At 44.1% G+C, this 27,666-nt stretch overlaps 1 protein-coding gene and 2 long non-coding RNA genes across 8 annotated transcripts; all 3 read left to right on the top strand.

The window, feature by feature from the left end:
• The first annotated feature begins 554 nt into the window (after positions 1-554).
• LOC120706705 lies at positions 555-1,453 on the top strand. The gene is made up of 3 exons (XR_005688402.1): positions 555-690; positions 1,163-1,232; positions 1,323-1,453. It is a non-coding gene; the product is annotated as an uncharacterized LOC120706705 (long non-coding RNA).
• A 141-nt stretch (positions 1,454-1,594) lies between these two features.
• LOC120706704 lies at positions 1,595-4,984 on the top strand. 2 transcript variants are annotated; one of them, XR_005688400.1, is made up of 7 exons: positions 1,595-1,635; positions 1,726-1,820; positions 2,315-2,570; positions 3,171-3,249; positions 3,595-3,631; positions 4,173-4,230; positions 4,809-4,984. It is a non-coding gene; the product is annotated as an uncharacterized LOC120706704 (long non-coding RNA). The 2 variants fall into 2 exon arrangements; XR_005688401.1 differs by having other exon boundaries at positions 3,157-3,249.
• Positions 4,985-8,549: 3,565 nt separating this feature from the next.
• On the top strand, positions 8,550-16,178 carry LOC120706703 (glucuronokinase 1-like). Of its 5 annotated transcripts, none has more exons than XM_039991413.1 (8): positions 8,550-9,157; positions 13,019-13,236; positions 13,328-13,375; positions 14,540-14,689; positions 14,932-15,120; positions 15,227-15,343; positions 15,465-15,625; positions 15,720-16,178. In XM_039991413.1, the coding sequence occupies exons 2-8, from the start codon at positions 13,021-13,023 to the stop codon at positions 15,964-15,966; spliced, it is 1,128 nt and encodes a 375-aa protein (XP_039847347.1). In that variant the 5' UTR covers positions 8,550-9,157; positions 13,019-13,020; the 3' UTR covers positions 15,967-16,178. The 5 variants fall into 5 exon arrangements, with proteins under 5 accessions (XP_039847347.1, XP_039847345.1, XP_039847346.1 ...); XM_039991411.1 differs by having other exon boundaries at positions 13,328-13,492; XM_039991412.1 differs by having other exon boundaries at positions 13,325-13,375.
• Positions 16,179-27,666: the final 11,488 nt, after the last annotated feature.

The following is a 27,666-nucleotide window of genomic DNA, read 5'->3' as shown; positions in this document are numbered from 1 at the left end:
TTTGTTTAGCTGAAAGTATTGCTGATTAGTTTTGCCGTTTCGTCCATCTCAAGTAAACTAAACTAAATAGTGTGGGTATATGTTACTTGTACCAATCATTGCCTGGCTGTCAGAAACTAGGTGTTAAAAGAAAACAGTTTGATTCTGCTCGTCTTCGCGGTTTTGCTTGTTGAATTGTTGCTTGCCACATGAAAGTTTTATTGGCACAGCATGGGAACCTAAGCCTTTTAATGGTTGGGATGAGCCTGCACTGTGCACTTTGTTTTCCTGAGTTTTGTCGACTCGCTCTACAATTCTGATTGGTATTTTTGTTTATTTATCTCCTTGTACAATATGTAGAAAATGTAGTGGGTTTAGATTCAGTTTGGGGATTCATAGTCTACTAGCATACCATTTTGTGCCAGGGGTGAGCTAAATTTTCCATTGTGTGCAGCCACTTGTTACTTTATGAATTTTAATTATTGAAATTGTGAATTAATTAGGGAGCTATTCTGTCTTATGACAATACAAGATATCTTTTTATTGTACACTGATTTTCACACTATATTTGTGAGATATAGTGGACAACCTGTATAGTACATTCATTATTTTTCAAGTGTTGCAGCGCTCTTGTGTCTTTGGTATGGGAGCTAGCAGCTGTGCTCGCCAGGTGTTTGACGACATTCCACATTTCCATGGGGCAGGAGAAAGGTATGCTACCATTGGTATGCCCATCATGCACAACCTGCTCTGTTCGATCTCATGGTCTTATTCTTGTCTTCTTTTTGAAAATACAAACTAATAGCAGAATTGGCTGTCATTTGTATTGAGAGGCATTGGTCTCTAGTATTCATAGGAATTTTTTCAGACAATGTTTATCCCCTTTATGATGCTTCAAAGTTGTTTGTGTCCATGTTTTACTTCGAAGGTACTCACTAAGTCTGTATATGTCTTGGCTAGCAATAATCTTTGTATTACTCCTAGCATTAATAATTATAGTCCAACTATGAAAAAATTATAATAGTATGTTGTGCTGTAATTTAATAAATGCTTTTGTGTAACTGCAATAATTTTTTTCTTTATCAGTTTGATTGTTATTTTTGGTGCTTTACTTTTTGTAGATAAATTACTCATGTTGTTTGTGCACTCTTTCCATGGTTATCAATCCTTTGCAATCATGTAGGATAACTAACGTATTATGGAACCAGGGATCTCAAGTTTTACCATTGGCACTGCAGAGCTTTATTAGTGAGGTGAACTCTGATTTCTTAAACAATAGACAAATTTTTATGGTCGTTATAACTTCCCTTTTTGAGTAACATCTGCTATTATATTGCTTGCAGGGCTTTGCTGTGGATATATATCCAGGTATATCATCTATGAATTCAGAAGATAAATTAGTACTATTATGTAAAAATCATATATGATTTTCAGTACATAAGTGTTAAGACACAGTGGGCCATGACATGATAGATCAGTCGTCTTTTTCGTAACTGGATTACTATTTGTTTTATTTGTTGGGCTCCGCTGTTTGATCCTAATAAAGTACCATGTCATCATAATGTTCCGTACTTAATGCTGATGTAGTTGTATCTTTAGGCTAGAAAAAAGTGGCAGGACCCTGCAAGGATGCTTAGTGCTTACACCTTTTAAAATGTAAAATTCTGATTGTGGTGACTTATTTTGTAACATAGTATGGTTTGATACTTAATTTTCTTCTTTACCATTCTTTATTTTATGTTGCAGCTGCCAAAATCCGTGAGGGAATATAGTTGGATCATGGAACAGGTCTAGTCATTGGTGAAACTGCTATATTTAGAAATTGGGTTTCATTAATGCAGGTGACTGCAGAAATCTGCCCTCTTTTTTTTCTTAAAATGTAGTGCTATCCTTTGCAGTATGATTTCTTATTCCATAATTTTCTGTGTTCCTTTCTTGTTTCAGAGAATTTTTTATTTTTTTATTCCATATCTTGGTGTACACCTTTCTTGTTTGAGAGAGATTGTTAAGTCCTTAAATGCTCAAAATGGGTTTTGTTGGAGTATGACTGTAAGCTCTGTTCCAAAATCCCTTTTAGTTGTTACTTTGTTGTTGCTTATAAAGAAACGGAAGATATAAAGTAGTGGCAACAATGTAGCCAGACTAAGGAAATGCAAGCAGTCAGTCATGTGCACAAAGAGAGAGGGAGAGGAAGGGAGGGAGGGTTGAGTGTGTTGCAGGGTTTTTTCGTTATCCAGTGAACTTGTTTGATCTGTGTTGAGTGAGGCATGTTAGAGTTCAACTTTGAGGATTCTTAATCGATATTTGTTCTGTTGCTATTCAAATTTGATGATAGGTGCTGTCCAACAACCAAATGTTTGCTGCTGTTAATAGAGTATTATTTTGACTTTTGAGAGAGTTAGTCTCAACATGAGCAATCAGCAGAGAACCACTATTCTTTGGAAAGCACAACCTTTTCCATGACAAATCACCAATAAGGCATACTTAGCATGATGGCTGAGTATATATTTCCTTGACATGGGCTACAAAGTGTGATGGCTGACTCCACCTCCTGACGGGTTGAGGCATTGCATGAGATCTCAAGGCATTTGGTGTGTCATCCATCTTGTATCCTAAAATCAGTGTCTTTCTAAATACGTAAATGAGAATGAAAAGTGAAAAGTTGGTTTCTTTGGTGATTTAGTGTTGTGCCAGTATGATTTGTAATTGAAGTTGGAGTTCTCTCATTCTATATTTTTATTTGCCATTGACAAATTTGACTTATTATTTTGTAACCATGCTAATATGTTGTCTCGATACTGAATTAAAAGATAAGAATTGACTCTGATGACCATCGTTTTATTGGCATTGCCCAAATTTCCTGATCGACATTATGTTAGCAGTTGTAGTCTAGCATGTTAATTAAGTTGTTCTACTTGGACCGTGCAAATTAAGTCTCATCATACTAATGTTGTGTTGCCAATCAGTCTGATCAGTGACTATAAAATAACAACTAACTTATATTAGAATTATACCCTCATGTAGCACTATAATTTTCTCATTTGTTATTGTAAATGCCATAGTTTGGCCTCTTTGATTTTCGAGCCTTCTCCTCTTCCTCTACGCAAGTCATTATTTACCCCCCATCTGCATGTTCCCTTTCTCTTGCTCTGACTCATTTCTTTCTTTGGTTTTGAGTACTCGATGAGAAGGTGAAAGGTCTGAGAACTCGAGGAGCAGGCAAAGCTCTGAACAAGGCATCGGGCGACTGGAATAGGAGGTCTGCAAAAGGTTTTTGCTCTTTTTGCCTCCTTTCTTAATTCTTCAATTCATATGCATGATGGTTTTTATTCTTCCTTTCTTGATTTGTTTGTTCATAAGATTCAGTCTACACTTGTTGGAGTTTTTTTTCTTGTTTACTGTTGTTTATTCTGAATGTTTCATTTCGTATGCATCAGAGTTTTCATATGCATGCACATTAAACACATTCAGATTGACTTGTGTGACATTATGCCCGTTCTTGTTCTTTTCTGTATTTCCTCTCCTCCTCCTCGTGTTTTTAGCCTACTCTAGTTCTTTCTGCATTCCTTTTAGTGTCGCCCTAATCCTGATATGTTTACTTTTTTGGGATTGCAGAAGTAGAGTTCATCAGTTGAGGGAAGGGACAACTCAGGTAAAGAATGTTCATCTTACAATTTACTATGCTTTATCTCATATTTGTTTATGTTAGGATTCCTCATGCTCCTTTCTTCAGTTTAGTTGTTCACCATGTAATTTCATACCTAGGTTAACTAAATACTTCAATATTCATGCTTAATTTGACTTTACAGAATTAGTACACTACTTTGACAGTTTTATTTTACAGTTTACGCTGTCATTGACACTGTAATTTCTATATGTTTATTTTGTAATTTTATTAGTCAAGTTTCCTGAATGCCCCTGATTCATAACCCTCAAATTACAATCTACATTGCACTGACAATTTAATAAGTACTGTCATTTTCATATATTTGTTCTATTATTTTTTAGCTATATGGAGAATTTCTCCTTTCCGACAAATATTTATCTTACAATTTTTCCTTTGTTGTTTTCTATTGTTTATTCTTAATGCTTCTTTTCATATGCATCAGAGTTTTCATATGCATCAGAATTGAATTTTTGGTGTTATTTAATTTTAGTTGATTGTGTTACATGCTTTCTTACAAATTCTCAAGGAGGGAGCACACTATGTCGAGATCAAAAGGAGTTTTCAGGATGATGCACCCAGATAAAGTATTTGTCCTTTTCTGTTCATATATCACATCTTCTCTGATTTAGTTTTACAATTACATCATTCTAATTTTACAGTTCATTTATACTATAGTTTGTTAAAAATTCTTATGTAATTTTAATTGTTTGTATTGTATTTGACATTATAGTTCACTCGCTGCGAGAATTCAAATGCCATATTCAGTAGTACCTGATCTTGTTTTGATATGATAGTATCATAAGTCATATTATGATTGTACTGTAGATCTCTTTCTGTTTCTTTCTACTGTTGTTTTGGAATTTGTTCATGGTTGTGTTCAATCTGCACCTAGCTTATAAATTTTTTTTAAAGTTATAGTACACTGTATTTACAGCTTCTACCGATACTGTAATTTCTATGAATTGATCCTGTAATTTGTTCTTTATACTTTGCAATTTACATTTATTTCATAAATGTTATGTTCTTTCTAATATTATTTGTTGATATGACTCCTTTTATGGTTCAATCTCCTTTCTAAATAATTGATTAATTTCTAGTGTCTTTTGTTAGTTATATCATTCTTTTGCTATTCCAATATTTGATTTCTGTTTTATCATTTCAGCTGCGTGAACTGAAGTCAAAAGCTTTTTGGAGGGAACTGGTCCTCCTACCTCGTGAGAATTTCACATATCTATGCATTGGAGAGGGTCAAACTTGTGCTGGCATGGTCATTCAATAGTAAGGTGTTAGATCAACATATGCTTACTGTTCGAGTTTTGGAACATCTTGTTGGATCAAGTACTGTATCATTGTTGATCCTTCATGCAACTATGGGTTCATTCTATGCCCTGATGAGGACAAGACTTCGAGGCCTCGAGGCCATTATGTCAAAGTTGGAGACGAGAAGATCTTCAATGGTGTTTCCAATACTGGGTGTTTGCCTTTTCTTGAAGATGTCAATCAGCATCCCATAGGCAAGAAGATGATTTGCTTTTTGGTTCTCAAATCCTAAATATCAGAAGCTCACAGAAGCTAGGAGTCTGCACTGCTTTTTTCTTTTGTTATATCATTTGACCTGTTAGCCTACCCCAACTTGCTTGGGATTAAAAGGCTTTGTTGTTGATGTATTTAACCTGTAGCAGCAAACTGGCATTCAACTATCTAACTTGTCGGTGAAACATAATGTTTAAGTGCTACTTTTTTAAGGTTGTTATGTATTCTGTCTTATTTTACTTTCAATCTAAGTCATGGATATTTATTTGGTTATTATCAGTATTTGTAATGTTTCTTTTTGATTTATCATCAAAATTTTTTTTGGAAACCACATCCACTAACAGTTAGTGTGGTTCATGCTCTTTTTGGTTGAGACAAAAAATTTGACCAGATCCATTTTCCAATTGTTGTTTTTGGGCTCAATGTTGAACAAACAACTTTTTTGGCAGCTTTTATTTCTCTAATGTGGACAAACAAGTTCGTTCTAAGTTTTTTGACATGTTTCAATATCCTTTTTGGTCTTATGGTTTGAACCCATTTTAAAAACAGTCCAACATGTAGAAGCCCAATAAGCTCGTTAGGAATAACAGCCCAACATTATAAAGCCTAAAATTATTGTAGCATTATTACAAATGCACAAGCCGAACATGTAGAAGCGCAACAGCCTAACAACTCAGCAGACGTGTGGGCTATTTTTCTTGTAACACTTCGTTTACAATCTAATGCTCAAAATGAGTGACTTACATATAAATAAAAAATCAGTCACCCGACAAAAAACATATTTGTTGGGTGACTTGCACGTAATAAAAACTCAGTCATACTGCAGGGAGACAGACTTTTTTTTTGTTTTCTGCTGGTGTAGTCTGAGTAAATTCTTTGGTCCTTGGATGGACCGGCCACATACGTACTCTGATGGAGGCTATAATTCTTTTTTTTGGAGAGATCTGTCCAATTTTTTAATTTCCAGATTCCAGTCAATGCCTGCATCTATTTTATTTCTTAACTTGCGGCGACGAGATGCTCCCTCAATAGAATTAGACTAGGTAAAGAGTATCTCCAAGAGACTAACCAAATAGCTCAACTAATAAAATTTTGGCTACTCAACACAAAAATAGCTCTCCAACAGACTAGCTATCCAAGTCGCCAAGCTAATCGGCTCTCCAAATTGGCCCACTCACTTGCCAAACTTGGTTAGCCAGTCCGGCTAGCTAAATTGGCTGGCCAAGTATGGGCCCCACGTGCAGAGGAGAGTTTAATATAGCTGTTGGGGTTTGGAGTGTGAAAATGGAGAGTCTGTTGAAATAAGATGCTCAATATGAAGTGATATCTTTATGAAAAGATAAATAAAGAGCCAAAAATAGAGAGTCTCTTGGAGATAATAGGAACCCACTCACATCCTCAACTATAAGTCAAAACTTTTTTTATCTTCTACATTAGTAAAGTGCACATACCTAGGCACGTATTTTCAAAAAATCTAGTAAACAAAAATTCTATATTCATAGAAAATTTAGTAATTTTTTAATTTCGTGTTATAGCAAAGATATGTAGTACATTGTAACCTCCAATTTTATGGTCACCGTCGGAGTATCTGGATGAAAATGATGGCTGCAAGTAAATATATATAGGATAGAAATATATTTACAATTGATTGAAATTTGATAAAGCTTGTTGCTCCAAGTAGGTACGACTTTTTCCATCAGATTGCAGGCGCAACAATATTTGAATAGAAAAAAACATTCATTAAAAAGATTCATGTGGATTTTATATGTGACCATCTCCAATATATCAAGCTGGGACGAACTAACGCCTGTGATTTTCCCTCCATCCAAAATATATAGCCTATCTCATCTATTTTCCGCTCCTTCCTCCTGTCCTCCATAAGCTGGGTAGCACGGTACAGCTGGGTAGCACGGTACAGCGCCGCCACTCTCATGTTCTTCCCCATACCATATCCCCCAGTAAACACCAAAGGGCAGCCAGATAAACACCGGAATCACCACCTTCTCGCCATTCTGTTTCGTCAAAAATTATAAATCTATGTCATATTTTTCTTTATCATAAAAATTTTGTCACCAATCAACCTATTTTTTGGAATGAATGCTATAAATTTTTTTGATGCTTTTTCTATGTGCCATATGAGCTGTTCGGCTGCCGAATTTTCGGCTGCGCTGCAGCTTCTGCTGTAGCCGAATTGGTTGTAGATGGGCTGTGCGCCAGTGCCACAGCCCACAGCAGCAGCACGCCATGGCTGGATTGCCCGCCGATGTGGGGCAGCCGAACGACTGTAGGTGGGCAGCCGAACAGCTGGAGCCGATTGGCCGAGCCCGAATCAGCCCAGCCGGCTGCAAGTAGTACAGCCGAACAGAGTGACAAAATTTTTTAATTGTCCATTGTATCTAAAATTTATCCCTTTAGTGCCAAAAAAAGAAAACAACTCACAACAAACTAACAAGCTCGTGCTTCATATAATCACACGAGCGCACACTTATTTACCATGACCAACTCAAGCATCAAATATGAAACAAGCGATTAGCCCACCAAATGTGACAGACGCACATCCGTGTCGATACTGCTGCAAAACGTCGCCAACCTTTCGCTGCTGCATCTCCCCCGCGAAACCGGCCGCGAAGCTGGGGCTCTCCTAGTGCGGAAGGCCGGGGAGGATGTTCGGGATCCCTCGAAGCTCATGGCAGCACCTCCGGTTTTCATCCCCAATTAGCTTATCGTTGTTGCCTTGCCGAACTCGGCTTGCCACTACCAGGAGGTAGTCCTGTTCCGCGCCGCTGTCCCAGCCCCTAAGCACCAGAGCATGCAGGTGTACGGTTAGGCGCTATCAGGAGCGCTGGGTGCTCTAGCTGCTTCTCCATGAGTCAAATCTTAGGGTGGGCCGGCCCACCATTTAGCTCCGCCCATGGCGCTCCGGCCCTCTCCCTGTGCCGCCCCTGCCGACTCCACCGACGCCACTGCTCTCAGTCCCGCAGCCGACACCGCCCCTGCCTCTCTCGCTGCAGACGCCGCCGCACCTGCTTTCTCCTGCCGCTGCTCCTCGCCCGCCTGGCTTCGGATCTGTGCCGGTCTTCCCTCCCCTAATGTCGGCTGATCCGGTTCCGCGTTTTTCTGCCCTCCTCCTAACACCCTCCTCCTAACACCGACTGGAGCCGCGCCGTCATCTCTGTACTTGCCCTGACATCGCCTGCCTCTCCTTACTGTTCGCCTGATTCTTCTTTTGTAATTGTAAATATTCTCCTCTCTTACGATCTACTGGCGCAGTAGTATCTAGAAAGAATGGAGTTCCGTTTACTCTGAATCTGCGTGGTTCTGCCTCCGCTCCGTGGGTCTACCCCCTACGCTCCGTGGGTCTACCCCTCCCCGTGCGTCGCTCCCCGACTCGCGAGCTCCCGCCCACGTCTCTCGATACCCCTCACACGCGCGGCCCGCCGACCCCCGCCCCCGCGCCCCTCCTCCGTCGCCCCGCGCTCGGCGCCGCCGCTCCCGGCCCGCGCGCGCCGCGACCCGCGCGCCCCTCCTCCGCCAGCTCGGGGCCGCCGACCCGCGCCCCTCCTCCGCCGCCTCGCACTCGGCACCGCCGCGCTCGCCCCGGCCCGCGCTCCTCCAGCCCCCGCGCCGCCGAGCCGCGCGCCCCCTCCTTCCCCGTCGCCACCGCCTTGCCGCTACCTCGTCGCCGCCCAGGGAGCTCCCCCCGCAGGTGGATCCGGGCCCGTGGCTACCGCCTCGCCGCCGCCCAGGGCGCTCCCCCCGTCGTGCGTCTGCCAGCAGTTGGTGGGTCGGCCGTCCACATCACCCCCACCCTCCGTTCTCCTCCCCTGAAACGAAATCTCTGGTGCCTCAGCCCCCGCGGCAGGCCAGCAGCCTGGGCGTGGTGGCCCTTCGCCGCGGCTCCAGGGGCGGCGTCATCCCGGCTCTCCCACGCGGTGGCGGCGTGCGTCTCCTGCTGTGCCCCTGCCGCCCGCATCCAGAGTACGCACCGTTCTCCTCCTTCCCTCCCTTCCGCATGATTTGGCGGCTCGATCCGTGCGAGCTGCTGGGTAGTGTTTAGTATGCTCGATTCGCCAGTATGTATCATAAGATTCCCCAACAATTTCGTGGCTTGTGTTTGGATTTCTGGTAGTAGAACCGAACCTGAGGGAAGAAACCACTTCACTCAGGTTTGGATTGCACAGGAATTCCGATCGGGTCACCTGGTACGCAGGCTAGGCTGTTTGATATCTTTGCTGATCCGCATCTCTAACAATCGTTGGCTGCATAGTTAGATAGATTCAGTCTAACAATCCATGTTTCTGGTTGGGTCCTGCTTGGCCTGTACTTCTTCAGCGCGATCAATTTCATGTCCAAAAAGGATTCGAGGGTTCCCTCATGCCGCATGGTATAGCTTAACACTTTTAATTTATTTTGTCAGGTCATAAGATATGGCATATGTTGATGTTAGTATAACTATGAAAACATGGTTGTGTTTTCCTTTATATTGGCACAGTTGCTTTCCACATTCATTTGGGATTTTTGCTGGACATTGTTGTGTTGCAACTGGAAAAGCCCAAATACAAAATAAAAGAAACTTAGTTCATTTACAGAGTGCTAACAATAGCAGAATACCAAATTTGATAGTACAACAGAGATCATTGTGATTCAAGAATAGGACTTGACTTCAACAAGAGTTCTGCTTACATATAACTTTCGAATCGTTACATAGACAAAAGTTGCAAAACTCTACAGCTTCATTGAACCAAAAGTCCAAAAAAACTCGACCACAGGAGGTGACGTCCCCTTGGTTTGTCTTAGAGGCGAGTACCTAACCCTTTTAGGAAGCTACTCACACAACCTGCGAGCACACAGGTTCGAGCCCAGGTCAGCAGCCTCTCAACTGGAGGCTCTAGCCATCGCTTGCAAACATTATCACAAAATACTTCATGTTCCAAAAAGATGAGCACTCAAATAATGCTACTGAACAGTTATATGATGGTCCCTAAGAATATGCCTATATTCACAGAAATGTGTATAAAACAAAGTTGATGGCTGCTGCCATACCGAACAAGTAGGATGTGTTCAGCCCAACATTTCTATGTTGCAATATTTGTGTGCTTAGTGGTAACCCCTATTTTTAAGTGGAGCAGGAAAGCAAGTACTGACAATGTGCTTATATTATCATATTATATGCTTATTTCGGAAGAGATCTTGCTCCATCCTTGGTTGAAAAATAATGTAGGTTAAGTACCATAAATGACTAAATTGGCACCGATGGTTGTTGATGTGAGACTTGCTTGCTCTGCACTATTGAAAAACTATAGGATGGCATGGCATGGCATGCCAAGCAGGTTTCCGACAAATTAATTTCAGGTCTGTGTTGGACTGTTGATAGGTTGGCAACTTCGTGTCTACATTTCATTCTTTTATCCGTAGATATGACATGCCACATGTAAAAATTCTTGTGTTGGTTTTTGATCAGTGACATGCCACATGCAGATATGACAAAGTAATTTCATATCTGTGTTGGTTTTACTACATGGAGAGGTATTCTGCTGAGTCTGCCTATTGGATAGTAATTATTCATCAGGCTTATTAGTAAATCTGGAAGAAAAGTTTACTAGAGCACATGCATTACAACTGGACTAGCTTAGCCTTGCAGTTACTTATTTACTTATTTTAAAGCTTTAACTCAAACAGTATCTGAACTGATAGTATCATAGCCACCTTTATGAATTAGAGAAGGAAAAATTGTACCTGCACGTTGCCCTTTGATTTGACGCAGTAACTGTACTAGATTTTTTTTCTTGCTTGACTATCGTAGCCTGCCACTTGAGAAGGTTTTGTATGCTTTAAACTGATAGTATTAACTCGAAGTATCTGGTTGCATACTTTAATGCAAAACTTCTAACCTGTCCAATATAGTAATGAAGCATGCTCCTGCTTTGAATCCATTCTGGGACAATGCCTCTTATGTTCAATATGGGTTATAAAGCTCCAGTTATGTTTTCCTCAAAAAGAAACAAGTGTTTCTGTCCTTGATCCAATTCATGTTCTTTGCACTTGCCTTTTTATTTTGGCTCGTTGCCGTGCGCCACCATGCAATTGGAAAATTAGTAAAGAGTAGTCCAATTACTAATGCCAGAAGCTAACAAAGTTATAGTCGTACAGGGATTAATGCACTGCAAGTTGTTATCTAGATCATAGACAGAGTGAAGGAACAAATTGTACCATGTGTGCTTTATGTAAACTGCAACAAGTTATGTGAATGCAAGTGACCAAACCAAGCAAGTCCATAATAGAGCACTATTGTATCCATACAGCAACCTAGCATGACAAGCATGCTGCTTAATTGATGTACAAGCCTTTCTGAGAATAGTTGCTGACAAGAAAGCTGTCAAGGCTCTCAATAAATTATGCGGTCTACATTCTGTCAATTAAGTGGTCTCTTGCAGCACTCAAATTTTTTGCTCTAATTACTCTTGCAGCACTTGAATTTTTGGCTCTAAATGAAGCAGCATGTTTAACAATTTTGGATTGATATGCCCAAATGGCTCCTCTACTGGTCAGATCATTCTCCTTTAGCCTACCATCGGTACCACCGTACCAGTGATGGCATTGCTGTTGAGCTGACAAGTTCAACAAGTTGTGTTAGACCTTTCCTTTCATCATATTTTAGCTCACTTTCAATCTTTAATTGTTCTTTCACCGTTCTGTTTTTCTTCAATCATAAGAGAAGCCTGAGATACAAAAAAAAAGCATTTTTCTTGATTTTCTGGGGCTTCTTGCTGCCTTAGCCATTTCCTCAAGATGCTCTTGCACAGCATGACCATTTTTCTGTAGCAGTTTCTCTTTCTTCCCAGACCATTATGTTATTTGTTGGCAGATTTGCATCTTTTTACACTTGAATTTTTAGCTCCCGTAGCAACGCACATGCATTCTACTATTAGTTTTAAGTAGTGGATGATATGCCATTTTGCTCGATGGATGATTATGCATGTTTTGCTACGTAGATGGCTTGTTGTAGAATACTGTTATACGCATAGGATCCCCCCCCCTAAGGTTCTGGTAGTTGATGTGCATTGCGTGATGCTACCGCTACCGCTATGGTTTCGTGATTTAAGTTCTATCCATCATTTAATGTACTCGGAATTTAGAAATTAGTGTTGGTATATCTTTTGGTATATTTGTGACATTAACCTATATTTGATCTAATTGTAATATAATTATGTAGTCAAGATACTCAAAAAACATAAGAATTATTGACTTTTGCTTGCATGCAGATATTTTACCATTCAACTTAGAGAATCGATCCAAAATAATCAGGATTGCCAAACACCCAGCTTATCTCGATAGCCGATTCTCCAGACAGCTAGCTTATCACAGAATCATGCTTCTCAGAAAAACGAGGTCCAGATAAGGGCCCATGTATATTTACAATAAGGACAATCTACCAAAAAAAAAAAGGCAAGCACGTCTATTCTCCCATTCCATTAGTAGAGATTTACATTCAGCGGGAGGATTATCATTGCTGCCTCAAGATTAGGGTCCTTAAACATGGATAGGCGGTATGGCCTTCCCAATTCATGCAACTAATAGACATCACTTACAATTTTGAACAGTATATTAGTTTGCATTGATGTATTTACTTAAAAACTTTGCATTGATGTATTCATTGATGTATTCTCACTTATACAACAGAAAAAATGTCTTCAAATTTTTTGAAATACGAACTTTAATGAAGCTACAAAATATGTAGTACTTTGGCAATTTTCAGCTTAGGTCCTCTGACGAGCACCAAACTAAGCACTTAGCAGTGCGCCAAGCTAACCTCAATCTACTTCTCATCTTTGGATGAAGAAATGGCGGCGGCAACGAAGGCGGAGATGGTATTTGAGCGGCGTGCCTACGCGAGGGTGGGGCTCCTTGGCAATCCCAGCGACATGTACAGCGGCAAGGCACTCTCCTTCACCATCACTGACTTCTCCGCCACTGTCCGCCTCCGCCCTTCGCCCGAGCTGCTCATCCAACCGCACCCGCACCACGATCTCGTCGCCTTCCCCTCCCTGCCCCACCTCGTAAGTCCCCTCCTCTCTTCTCTTTTTTTTTCTGTCAGTTTTTCTATATGTCTATTCTCCCATTCCATTAGTAGATATTTACATTCAGCGGGAGGATTATCATTGCTGCCTCAAGATTGGGGTCCCTAAACATGTAGAGGTATGGCACTCCCAATTCATGCAACTAATAGACATCACTTACAGCCAAAAGAACAAGAGGAAAGCTGCAAGACTTTTCGTAATCAGAAGCTGCAGCAGTGCTTACCTTACCTCCAAGGTGTTGATTATTCTTCAATTGAATTACTTGTTTTTCTTTCGTCGCCATGACTTCTTTGTTAGAAAGGAGGGATAGTGCTGTTTATATTGGCTAGCTGATCCTTCTAATGCTTCATGGCACACTAGCTAACTAGCAGAACAGGGTACTAACTCAGGAATTAGTGCTTCTTCTTCTTTTCCACCCACCATCCTCTCCCTTTCTGAAGATAATATAAGAAATATCTGTTTTCAGGATTGCTTTATATCGAACTGATGGTCAGTCAATTGCTTATGCTGTGGGATTTCTTTTGATCTAATTCCAGGAAACATAATTAAAGAATATGTTCTTATGTTTATTTCAGCTTATTTAGGCCTCTTTTGGCCAAATCTCATTCGGGATTTAAATCATACAACCATGTAATCCAGCCTCTCACCCACTATGTTTCATTGCATTCCCTCCTGCTGATGACATATCATAATCTCTATCTATTGTTCATTTCTTTACCAATTACCAGACTCAAGATGGTCATGGATGATTTGAATTACATAATTGCAATGGATCAAGCACTGTGATTTTGCAAGCAAACACAATCATAGAATGTAGTTGTACATCTTTTTTTTCTGCACATTTTCAATCCATGGAATCCATTTGTGCTGAACAGGAACAAGTTGCACAGTAACGCATATAATTTTCTTTATGAATTGTATCTCCAGAATACCCACCCCTCATATGCTAAAGAAAATAAAGCTTAGGATACAGAAAAATGTGTCTTTCTGAAAGAAATAGGCGCCAGTTAATTTCTTCTTTAACTAAGTTTCAATACAAATGAGCCTTATCTTCCTAACATGAATGGTGTGATCCTGGTATTGTTCAAAGCAACTTTTCTGTTTACTATTTTTTGGAGAAGGTGTGGCATACAAAGGCAAAACACTTAGAATCAGGTTTCACTTTCGCTAAGAAATATGTTCAGGGACAGATGTTGCAGAAACATCGAGGCACTTAACTATGCCTTTACCATTTTTTAAACAGATAGTCGGTCCATATTAATTCCTTTCGCCTTTTTTTTAGGTGAGTCGTTTGCAAAATGAAGGATATTATGGAGGCGTTCGGCTGCTGATGGCTATCTGTAAAGTTTTCTACAATCACTGTATTCAAAATAATATCAGTCTAAAAGCTGAAAATTTCACCTTATCATACGATACTAATATTCCTCGGCAGGTAACTAATCGAAATCCACTTCCTTTGTTTGCCCCTTTTATTCAATTGCAATTGGCTGCTTCTATTTCATGTGATCTTATGTGTGATAGCTGGAGAAAAGATACATTATCCCTAAAAACTGACAACATGAAGATTTTTAGCATTATTTTCATGAAGCTATGTAGTTAAGTCATAGCTATAACATTTTCTTGATATGCTTATGAGTTGGAGATTAATGTTATCTTGACTCTTTTGTTCTGTAGGCTGGGCTATCTGGTTCGAGCGCGATTGTTTGTGCTGCTCTAAACTGCCTTCTTGACTTCTATGATGTCAGGCATTTAATACAAGTTGAATTGAGACCTAATCTGATTCTCGATGCTGAGAAAGAACTTGGAATTGTTGCTGGACTTCAGGACCGTGTGGCACAGGTTTATGGGGGACTGGTCTATATGGTACGCGATACAAGCATTCCGTATTTACGGTTAAGCTCCTGCATACAACATATATACTGCTAGCTAGTGTGAACTGTTTGTTAATGTTTCAATTTGTTTCACTCAGGATTTTAGCCAGGAGCATATGGACAAGCTGGGTCATGGCATATACAGACCTTTGGATGTCAATCTGCTTCCTCCTCTATACCTCATCTATGCAGAGAACCCCAGTGACTCTGGCAAGGTTCCTACTGCATTAAATCAATAAACTACAATTCATGCTTAAATTTTGTCATGGCACCACAAAATAAGATTGATATGTTTCAGTCCTCCAAATTAACAATCATCTATGTTTTATAACATAGGTCCACAGCAGTGTTAGGCAAAGATGGCTTAATGGTGACGAGTTTATAATATCATGTATGAAGGAAGTTGCACAGCTAGCGCTTGATGGCCGCAGGGCTTTGCTGCAGAAGGATTATACTGAGCTTGCACGGCTTATGAATAGGAACTTTGATCTGCGAAGGTAAGTATGGGTCTTCCTGAGCACGTGCTTCTGGAATGCAAGTTGAGTTGTCAGGTAAGACCGAGTCATGTGGTAATTGGTTATGTTATTGTAGGGAAATGTCTGGAGATGATGTACTTGGATCCGTGAACATAAAGATGGTGGAGGTGGCACGCAGCGTGGGCGCGTCATCCAAGTTCACCGGCAGCGGGGGCGCGGTGGTTGCTCTGTGCCCAGATGGTGAAGCGCAGGCGGAGCTTCTCCACAAGGCTTGCCAAGAGTCTGGCTTTGTGGTACAGCAGATCAAAGTTGCACCCTCGGTGCTGTCGGATGAGGAGTTGACAAGCTTACCAACTTGCTAGTCCTGTTGAGTGGTTGAAGCTACTGTTCTGTTTTGGAGGTAAACAAAACAAAACAGTACGAGTGTATGGTGTTGCTTCATTTGCCAGGTTATTTGTTTTGATGTGTGATGGTGTGTGTTGGTTGTTTTCATGTCTGATTGGATGGTGAACAAAGGTAGGCGATTGTTTTCGATAACAAAATAGAAGCTGTATTGCAATTCTTTTGCCTTGTAGTGCCGTTGTGGATGTGATGCATATAAAACCATGCATGTGTTTGCATTGCTTGGCGGGATGGGATTGGGATGGAGCAGATTAGATTATTAGAGCTGAGCAAAGAGAGAAAGTAATATTCCCAATAGAGTTTCTTCGAAAGTTGGTTGTGTGATGGTCAGGCTGTTGCTTCGAAAGTTCAATAAGTAGCCTAGAATCGACGGTAGGTCGGTAGCACTACAAGGTGCCGTAGCATCGAATAGGTTCTTTTGGTGGCACGTTAGGACACGTGCTAGGACAAGGAATACACTTACTGAAAAAGAAGAAAAATGCTGTGGTTAAGCTACTGGTTATTTATAGTCAAGGGGAATTTTGAGAGCAAGCAACAATTAGTCTTGTGGGTCGATCTTCGTTGGCAGCAACGTCGCCCCTGCTGATCCGGCGCTGCCACCCCCGCTCAATCCGCCACCACTGGACCGTCATCACTGCTAACCGCTACTCGTCGGCCTTATAGCCCGTCACTTGCGCTCCTGAAGACTAAACTTTAGACCATGTTACATCAAAAAGAATTTTAGTATTTAAAAGTATTAAATGAAGTCTAATTATAAAATTAATTACAGAACTTGAAACTAAACTGCGAGATGAATTTAATGAGGTATACTAATCCATAATTAGCTGATGGTTAATGTAGCTTCACTGTAGTAAATTATGGATTAATTAGACTCATTTGTCTCACGAATTAACACCCATTTGTCAAAATGATTTTATAAATATATTTTAATTGATACTTCTAAATAGTAAGATTTTTTTATGTGACTGGAACTAAAAAAATCGCGAGAAACAAATAGACCCTAACCAGCCTCCACCACCACAGCCGGCGGCACCACCGCCCGCTTTGCGGTCCCTACCACATCCCAACACCATAGCACTAGCAACCATCAAACCCCCCCCCCCCCCCCAAACCCCAAAGCTGTCTTTTTTAGTTCCCAAATTTTTTTATAATATCCGCATCGAATATTCGAACACATGTGTGGAGCATTAAATACAGTTAAAAAAAATAACTAATTACACAGTCTAACTAATTAGCACGAGATAAATCTTTTAAACCTAATTAGTCCATGATTTGACATTATTTGTCAAGTAACAATCAAATGTACTACAGTACCAAAACTCAAACTTTTCACCAACAAAACAAGGCCTAAGACAAATCCGAAACTACAAAACTCTAATCCGAATTAACCTTGCTGGAGAAGACGAGGTCCCCGTTGGGAGGAGGCGGCGGCCGCTCGAGAAGAGGTGGTCGTCCAGCTTGGAGTTATTCCGGGATTGAGCGTACAGATTGCACATTTAGATAAAATTGCGTATAGGATGTACAAGTAGATTCATCAGTCAGTATAGTAAAGGTTAAAAATAAATCAGTGACTCAGTGTTTGTGTTTTCCAAAGAACTTGTTGTTAGTTAATTCAGGGAGTGATTCCCCCCGCGTTATTACTACCAATACAGTTGACAATTCTTTTGCCGATCCGCTTGATCGCAAGTACCAACACGGCCAATCGGTTTCCGTCGTGCGCCAACGCCCCGAGAAAAGCAACAAAAACATGCGTACGCCAACGCCTGCACGCCGCCGCCCGCCCGTCCGCCCGTCCGTCCGCGTCGCTTGGCGTCTTGTCTCGGCGTGCCGGATAGCATTGGATGGTGGGCGGCTCCCCATCCAACTCTGCGAGCTCAGTTCCTTTCCGTGACTAACCATGCCCGCGCGATACGCGCGGGCTATACGTTGATATAATACTAACTAAAATTTTGATGTAACAAAACAATTTTTATTCACACTCATTACTAATATATACAAAAATTAATAATCTTAGGTTCAAAGAAATAGTTGCCACACATAGATTCAATCTTATCTTTAAGCTATGGTAGCCAAATAAATTTCATGTGTAGAAGGAAAAGAGGAACTCTAATCATCAATCCGTGGGACATAGAAAAAAAATCTTATAATTTAGGAAACATAGTATAACTTAGAAAGCAATAGTTCTCATCAGTAGTTTTGCTACATTTAATAAAAAGTTTACCAATTTGTTTAGTATCCTTGTTGCCCTTCGTTTTCAACATCAATTCCTTCAATCAGCTACTCCACCCTCTTCCCTGCACTAATATATGACGTAAATCTACCAAAATCCACATGACTTATCCATCTATCATGCATCTAATTACCAGAAGTTAGATAGAAAATAGCTAAGGCCAAGAAATTCTTACAGTATCATCTTTATACTAAAATTCCTATATTACATCACACGGATGGACTCACATCATGCAGTCATATATGTCCACTGAACTTGATGAGCAACAACCGTGAGACCTTGAGCCAATCCCGACCATCTTAGGCGAGAGAGGGGGCCTCTGGCTCTTTAAAAGTAAAATGATCTGTACTATTGGCATGCGTGTAACAAAAGGATATCATTATTTTGTATGAAGGTTAAATTAAAAGCTATACAAAAGGTTAGGCATAATTTCAAGTGGCAATGTATCAGGTGCAAACTAACATCTCCATGCAAACTGAATATTTTTTCCATGGATGAGGGACAGACAGGATGAAGCGTCCCCTCATAAGAGAAGACTTAAATGTGATACAAAGCACCAGTCCCAGGAGGCTGATGCCACATTTATTACATCAGATGGTTCAAAACCGTACAAACCTTGGAGGACACTCGATACAGATGATAATAATAATTAACCAGGCTACGACATAACACCAGACCGCGAACCACATAGGGTCTACTACAGGCTCAGAGTACTGCGACAGCGGAGGCATCTCGACAGGGCCAGTTCCACAGGCAAGGTTGGGTGTAGAACGATAACCCTACTCAGCGTCGTCTGGTACGAAGTCCGAGTCTTCTTCTGTAAAAAGTAAGAATGGGGTGAGTACAAACGTACTCAGCAAGTCCAACCACACCCACGGAGGGGGTTATAACAGAATAATATGCATAGGTAAATCAAGGAATATGTTACGGTTTAATTTGCAGAAAAACGATATTTTATACAGGGGTTCATTTAACAGAAAACCTTTTTTTTAAAACAGTTTTTGTAGTAACACAGAGTTCAGGTTTTAAAACTGCTACCGGACTCCCCGTCCGTCGTAGCACACAGCACAACTGCCGGAACTAACTCCAAAACAACTCACGCCAGCCCATCCCAATGAAACACTAGTTATGTGACCACACCGTAACTCGCCCAATACCGTGGGCTCGGACTATTCGAATAGATTCTTAACTCTGCAGAGGTGTGCAACTTTACCCACAAGTAGGATACCACAACTCGAACACCGTCGTGTCGGTGTAGATCCCAACATAGCCATTACCCACCATAGCTAAGCCTGACTAGCCATCACGGGATGCACCAAGGGTTCATTGACCGTTCACTTAGGTATAACCGGGCATAAGTCACTCGGGGCTTATCCCTTTTCCTTAGTTACCCGTTGCTCTCAGCTCTCCTGATGGCTACCACACCAACTAGTGGGATTTATGCTACGCCGTTGCCCATTCAACGGTCGAGTGGTTTGCACGATAATGGAGTTAGGTGAGATGACACACCAACTCGGTCCTTAGACACGACAAGATGGATATCTCCCTTCTTTGCCCTGCCACACAGGCACAAGCACACCAATCGGCAATTCACACAGAAATGCCGTCCATCCCGTCCATACTCATCTTTCGAAAATTCACATTTTATCCCTTCCCACACACACACATTTCCTTTATAAAATAAGTCATATTACGAGTAAAGTCCTAAGCGTTCTAATATCGATTAACGTCCAAGCAAAATCAGACATTAATCTAGGTGGTCAAGGAATGGTCATCACAAATCAAGGGGTGGCTATCCAACCGTGTTTTCATGCAAGTAAAACATATGCAACTTTTTAAAACAGTCCATTGGGTTGCGTTTATAGAAAACTGGGACAGAAACATGCATCAAAGGATGGGATTGAACTTGCCGTCTTCAAAGCCTTCGGGGAAGTCCTGTCCTTCGGGCTCGGGGTCGTGGAACTGGTCCTCGTTCTCCTGCTCACAGTACGGCTCATTGACGGGTTCTCCTTCGTTCACTCCGTGGTCTACAGCGCACACAAACAAGCACACAATCAATATACAGAACAAAGATCTGTCGTCGAGCTCGGAACGGGAACACACGAAATATAGAGCATAGAGTATTATTTTTGAATGGTTTCTGAATGGTAGGGCCAAAACTGAGTTAAGAGAGGCCTGGTAAAATTTTAGGTTAATCCGGGGTCATTTGGCGCATGAAATGATAGGTCAAAGGAGTGTTCGGGGCCTGAACAGGGGTCTAGGGACCTAATTGTAATTAAGATTAAGTAGGCAGGGGCTTGGTTTATATTTTAGAAATTTCTGGGGTAAATTTTGAAAGAGTTAGGACTTATTTGCAATTAAGTTTATATAGTGGGGGTTTGTTTTGGAAATATAGTAAAAAAAGGGTTTTAATTGAAAAAGGGCTTAAAGGGGTGGGGTTTCTTTAATGAATAGAGGAAAGGGGAGGGGGCTCAAGGCAAAGCTGCCTGTCTTCTTCCTCCCCCGCGCTGAAAAAAACAGGGGAGGGGCCGGCGGCTCGCCGGTGTTGCCAAACCCGGCGGCCAAGGGCCCGAGGCGGCTCCGGGGTAAGGGGAAAAGGAGGTGGGGCTGGGAGGGTTCGACTCCCGGCCATGGCTCAGACCGAGGTGGCCCGAAGTGGCCTAGCCACGGTGGCCGGCGGCAACGGGCGGCGATGGAGCTTGGCCGGCGGCTCTGGGCCACGATAGCGGATGGGGGAAGGGGGAAAGCGTCAGGAGGCCATAGGGGTGCCATCCCCTACCTTGATTCGTGCCGTGGAGCAGTGGGGAGGGGCCTCCGCGGTACCAGTGGCGGCGGCGCTAGGCGGTGCTGGCGGCGGCGCTAGGAGGGCAGGGAGGCAGCGGGCGGTGGCTCTGCGGTTCGTGGGAGCGCCGGGGTGCTCCTTGGCCCCCTTTATAGGCAGCTAAGGCGGTGGAGCGGGGCAGGCGGGCCGGCGAGCGGGATGGGACACGACGGCGGGTCGCCAGTGGCGCTGTGCGTGGGTCGTTGCCGCTGTACCGCATCAACGATGGTCGGCGGCGTAGCGTGAGCGTGCGGGGTTCGCTCGGCACGGCTGCGTGCGAGCGGCTTGAGCGGGACCGGCGGCGCGCGAGGGAGCGGCTGGTGGCGCGGGCCAGGGCGAGCCTGGTGCGCGCGCGGCGAGCGGCGCGCGGGGGCGTGCTCGGGAGCGGCCAGCGCAGAGGGGGGGGGCCGAGCGGGACCGGGCGGCGTGCGAGGGAAGGAGGACTGGGCCGGGCCGGGCGCGCTGCGTGGCCGGAGCGGGGTCCAAGGCGGCGTGTCCTGGTGGAGGGCACGGCCGGGTGGAGCAGGGGGCAGGAGGGGCCGGGTCACGCGCGCGGCAGAGAAGAAAGGAAGGAGAGAGAGAGGGAAGGAGAGGGAAAAGGAAAGAAAAGAAAATAGAAAAAGGGAAATGGGGGGAGAAAAAGAGGGGGAGAGAGATGGATCCGCGCCGGGATCACGGCGCTGATCGCGGAGCCGGTCGGCCACGCTTGGCGTCCGGGCGCGCGAGAGCGCGACGCGCAGGTCGAGGGGAAACAGGGTGCTGGATACGGGTGTCGGGTCTTTGGGGAAACGGGAGATCCGGCGGAACAGGGATGATTCCGGACAACTGGGGTTAGGGTTTCAAGGAGGGATCTCGAGCTCAACGACGAAGCAAAATTTTAGCGCACGATTTATTTTAGGTAATTTTTGGGATGTTACAAACCTACCCCACTTAAAATGAATCTCGTCCTCGAAATTCGACTGGTTCCTAAACAGGTGGGGAAATTCCTTCTTCAGAGCATCTTCGCGCTCCCATGTAGCTTCTTTTACTCCGTGTCTGCTCCACTGAACTCTGCAAATTCGTACTTCGGAGTTTCTGGTTCTCCTGGTGACGGTGCCTAGAATCTTGACCGGTATTTCCTGGTACCGCAGGTCTGGCTGTAAATCTATTGTTTCTACTGGCACGTGCTCTGCCTCGGGTACCCTCAAACACCTTCTCAACTGCGAGACATGGAATACTGGGTGTATATCCGACATTTCTTCTGGTAGTTCCAAACGGTATGCTACTGCTCCAACTTTCTTCAGAACTCGGTATGGTCCAATATACCGAGGGGCCAATTTTCCTTGTACTTGAAATCTTCGGGTTCCTCGAATAGGCGATACCTTGAGATACACGAAATCTCCTGGGTTGAAACATATTTCCCGTCTTTTCTTGTCCGCATAGCTCTTTTGTCGGGACTGGGCTGCTTTTAACTTTTCTCGAATCTCGGCGACTCTTTCATCTGCTTCCTTTATGAGTGCAGGGCCGACTAGGGTACGTTCTCCAACTTCTGACCACATCAGAGGGGTTCTGCATTTTCTTCCGTAGAGAGCTTCAAACGGTGACATGCCCAAGCTTGCTTGGTACCCGTTGTTGTATGAGAACTCGGCATAGGGTAAGCTTTGTTCCCAATCTTTGCCATAAGTGAGGACACACGCCCTCAGCATATCTTCCATAATCTGATTCACCCTTTCCGTTTGACCATCCGTCTGCGGATGATAAGCGAAACTAAAGTCTAGCTTGGTGCCCATGGCTTTATGCAAACTCTTCCAAAATCTTGAGGTGAACTGGGTCCCTCTATCTGAAACGATTCGGCTGGGCACACCATGCAATTTCACTATGTTCTCTATATAGAGCTTAGCTAGCTTCTCTCCGCCATAGTTGGTCCGTACGGGTATGAAGTGGGCTGATTTAGTAAGGCGATCCACTATTACCCATATGGAGTCATGTCCTTTCTAGGTTCTGGGCAAGCCCACTACAAAATCCATTCCTACTTCATCCCATTTCCAAACCGGAATGGGTAGGGGTTGCAACAATCCTGCCGGCTTCTGGTGTTCAGCTTTAATTCTTTGGCAAGTATCGCAATGGGCGACGAATCGTGCAATATCTGCCTTCATCCCATTCCACCAATATTTCTGTTTTAAGTCCATATACATTTTGGTGGATCCTGGGTGGATGGAGTAGGCTGAGTTGTGGGCTTCATCCATGATTATCTGCCTGAAATCTCCTTTCTGGGGCACACAAATTCTGTCTTTATACCACAACGTTCCCTTATTATCAACTCGAAAGTCTGGGGCCTTATTTTCTCCGGTTTGCCTCCGGATTTCCATCAATCCCTTGTCCGATTTTTGGGCTTTCCTGATTCTTCCTTCTAGAGTGGATTGAACGTTCAGCACTTAGCTGGAACCTCGAGGGACAATGTGCACATTTAATCGTGCCATTTCCTCTCGTAAATGGTCATTCTTGGGCCCGTAGGATTTCCGACTTAGGGCATCGGCTACTACATTGGCTTTACCTGGGTGATAATGAATTTCCAAATTATAATCTTTGACTAATTCCAGCCATCTTCTCTGCCTCAGGTTTAGGTCTGGTTGGGTGAAGATATACTTCAGACTTTTATGATCGGTAAAGATTTCGCACTTATTTCCAATCAAATAGTGCCTCCAGATCTTAAGTGCGTGCACTACGGCTGCAAGCTCCAAATCATGAGTCGGGTAATTTTGCTCATGAGTCCTGAGCTGACGGGAAGCATATGCCTCGACTCTCCCATCTTGCATCAGCACACAACCCAATCCTTGTCGGGACGCATCACAATAGATGACAAAATCCCGATGAATATCCGGCAGGGTTAGCACTGGGGCTGTCGTCAATCTTCGCTTCAACCCCTGGAAACTTCTTTCACACGACTCCGTCCAGGTGAATTTCTTCTCTTTCTTGAGCAGCTCTGTCATGGGCCGGGCTATCTTAGAAAATCCCTCAATAAATCTCCGATAGTACCCAGCTAATCCGAGGAAACTCCTGATCTCACTGACATTGGTTGGTTGCTGCCAGTTGGATACTGCTTCGACCTTCTCGGGGTCTACTGCCACTCCTTCTGCGGTCAAAATATGACCAAGGAAGGCTACTTTCTCCAGCCAGAACTGGCACTTGCTGAATTTGGCGTATAACCTATGCATTCTCAGCTTCTCTAGAACTACCCTCAGGTGTTGCTCGTGCTCCTGAATATTCTTTGAGTAAATAAGTATGTCGTCAATGAAGACTACGACAAACTTATCTAGCTCGTCCATAAACACTTTGTTCATGAGGTTCATGAAATAGGCCGGTGCATTTGTCAGTCCAAAAGACATCACTGTGAACTCAAACTGTTCGTATCGGGTGACAAAGGCTGTCTTCGGGATGTCGCTTTCCCTAATCTTGAGCTGAAAATATCCGGACCTTAGGTCAATCTTGGAAAAGTACTTGGCTCCTTTTAACTGATCAAAGAGATCATCGATCCTGGGAAGGGGGTACTTATTTTTGATAGTGACTTCGTTTAGTGCCCGGTAGTCTACACACAACCTCATACTTCCGTCCTTCTTCTTGACGAATAGAACCGGGGCTCCCCAAGGAGACGAACTTGGCCTGATGAAGCCAATCCGTTGTAACTCCTCTAGTTGTTTCTTTAACTCTGCCAACTCAGAGGCTGCCATCCTATAGGGTCTTTTGGCTATGGGGGCGGTTCCAGGAACAAGATCAATGACAAATTCTATGTCTCTATCTGGTGGCATACCGGGAAGTTCTTCGGGAAAGACATCGGGGTACTCACTCACTACTGGGACTTCTTCCAAGGACTTGGCTTCCATGCTAAACACCATCGGGTTTGCTCCACTTTCCCGGGTATGACAGGTCACTCGGACTCCTTCCGGGTTCGTAAGGTGTACTACCTTGTCAGTACATCCTATGAGGCCATTGTGTTTGCTTAGCCAGTCCATTCCGAGGATCACATCTATCCCTTCTGACTTAAGTACTACTAGGTCCGCTAGAAATTCTACCCCACTTAAATTGTTTCTTACCCGTAGACAACCCAGCTGACACCTGATGTCTCCTCCGGGCGTCCGGGTTAATAGGGGTGTTTTTAGTAGTACTGTAGGTATTTTATGTTTCTCCACAAAGCTCGAGGATATGAATGAGTGTGATGCTCCAGAATCAAACAGTACTATTGCAAGAGTTGAGCTGACTAGGTACTCACCGAGTACTACGCCCTGGGCTCCTTGAGCTTCCTGTGCGTCGATGTGGTTGACACGGGCTCGTCCAAAAGACTGCTGGGATTGCCTCTGCTGGTTGTTGTTGTTGTTGCTGTTGCCACGGAGGGGCACTCGGTTGGCACCGGTCAGAACTGGCTTGGGTCCGTTCACTGTGTTGGAGAAAGCCGAAGTAGCAGGCTTGTTCTTGGCATAGGGGCAGTCGGCGATGAAGTGACCCGTCTCACGGCAGTTGAAGCAGGCTCTCACGTTGCTGTTGTTGTTGGTGACCTGGCTCGCATTATTCTGTGAGGCCCTCATGGTGTTCTGGCTTCTGGGCTGTGTGTTAGGGGCCCGTGGTCCTGTCACTTGAGACTGAGTTTTGTACTGCATTGGGGCTTGGGACCTTGGTTTGTTGTAGCTGAGACTTCTGGTCTTCTGAAAACGATCCTGCTGGCGAGACTTACTCTCCAGAAACTTGCGCTTGTTCTCTTTCCTTTCATCAATCTTAGCCTTCTCGGTGAGGATTGCCTTGTTCATCAAGGTGTTGAAATCAGGATAGATCTGAGGAGTGAGCAGGGTCCTGAGTTCTGGGTTTAGTCCCTTCTTGAACATGTCCTGCTTCTTCTCGTCGTCGTTCACTTCATCTGGCGCATATCGAGACAGCTCCATAAACTGGTGAGTATATTCTTCCACCGACATACTCCCCTGCTGAAGTGCGCGGAACTCATTTGCCTTGCGCTTCATGGTGGCCGAGGGGATGTGATAACGGCGGAACTCCCTCACGAATTCATTCCAGGTGATGGTGGAGGCATCTCTGGCAGCAGCGCAGTAATTCTCCCACCAGGCTAAGGCAGTCCCGGTGAGTTGATGTGCAGCCAGAAGAACTTTATCTCGATCCTGGCACCCAAATGGCTCGAGCTTCCTCTGGATCACGCGGAGCCAGTCATCTGCATCCAAGGGGTTGCTGGATCCGGCAAAAGTGGGTGGCTTGGCCCTCAGAAAAGCTGTCAGCTTGTCATTAAAGGTCTGCTCTCGTGGCTGCCTGTTCACTAGAGCATTGGCCAGTGTCTCCAGTATGAGAGTCTGGTTATGGATTACTTGTGCCAAGTCCACGAAAGGTGGTGGTGGTGGTGGTGGCAGCTGTGCACCATGATTTTCTCCTCTGCCCTGACTCACTTCTTGTTCTTCCTGAGGATGGTTTTGCCTGTCAGGGTGTACTCCTGCATCAGCGGCTGCAGGGTCCCTGACTCGGGAGGCCCTGGTGATGCTCCGGGAAACCATCTGCAGAATAAGTGGATTGGGACTAAGATTAGGTGATGTGTAAGTTGTTTAAGTCGTATTTTTGAAAAGGCAGTATCTATTTACTGCCGACAAGCACACAATCAACAAGCAATCATCACAAACAACAAGCACAAGCAACTTTATTACTGCAGGGAGGGGGGGTACAACACGGGGACACGACTAGAACGCGTACTACACGTCCGGGTACACAACTTCAAAAGAAAATGGGGCACATATCTCCTTCGGACCGCATGGCTTCATTCCTTGTCAGTTGCTCGCGCTTCAGGCAGACTCATTAGCTTGTGTGGGTTCCTCCCTCGGAAAGGAACTCACGTCCTCCGGGGAAAGGAGTGGTCCTGGCTCTCCGTCCTCTAGATCTCCGTTTTCCCGGGGTTGCGTTGTGGCTTCTCTGGCGGCGGTGGCCGTAGACCTTCCAAGGTTCTCGGGTGGGGCTAGTGGGTTCCCAACGAGTGGTCCCCATCCTATGACGGGCGTTCCGAGCAGAACATGGTCCTCTCCAATTGCCGGGACTGGGGTTCCACTTCTAGTCCATTCCTGCATACGCCGATCCCGGGCTTGCCTGAGGCTCTCTTGAGCAACTGCTTCACTGCTGACCGCGGCTGCGGCTCTTGCCTCGGCTTGGACTGCTCGGATCTGTTGCAGTCTTACTGCGAGCTCTGCTTGCTCGGCTCGATGGGTCTGTTCCCTCAGCAAGTTGGCTTGCTCGTCAAAGAGCTGATCCAAGGAGGCTAGGTAGGTAGCTACTTGGTACAGGAGAACTTCTTCATGGCGGCGCCGTTCCAGGCTTCTCATTCGAGCTTCCCAAACTGGAGTTCTGATGGCTGGTGGGAAGAACCTCATTGGTGTGGGGGCGAGGTGTCCTTCGAAAATCCGGCACAGATAACGAAGTGCTTTCCTGACGGCTAGGGGATAGGTGTCCTGGTGCCTAAACCCTGTAGCGGTCACTCGCCATGACAGGATGTCGGGGTAGCGGTCACTTCTGGCGACGACTAGGATCACCCTGCAGCGGAGAGTGCCTTGGTGCTCGTACTCTCTGCTGTAGTACCTTGGGCGTTCCGTGACTCCA

This window comes from Panicum virgatum, chromosome 5K (assembly GCF_016808335.1).
Source record: "Panicum virgatum strain AP13 chromosome 5K, P.virgatum_v5, whole genome shotgun sequence".
NCBI classification, from domain to species: Eukaryota; Viridiplantae; Streptophyta; class Magnoliopsida; order Poales; family Poaceae; genus Panicum; species Panicum virgatum.
This window is presented reverse-complemented; position numbering and strand designations above follow the sequence as displayed.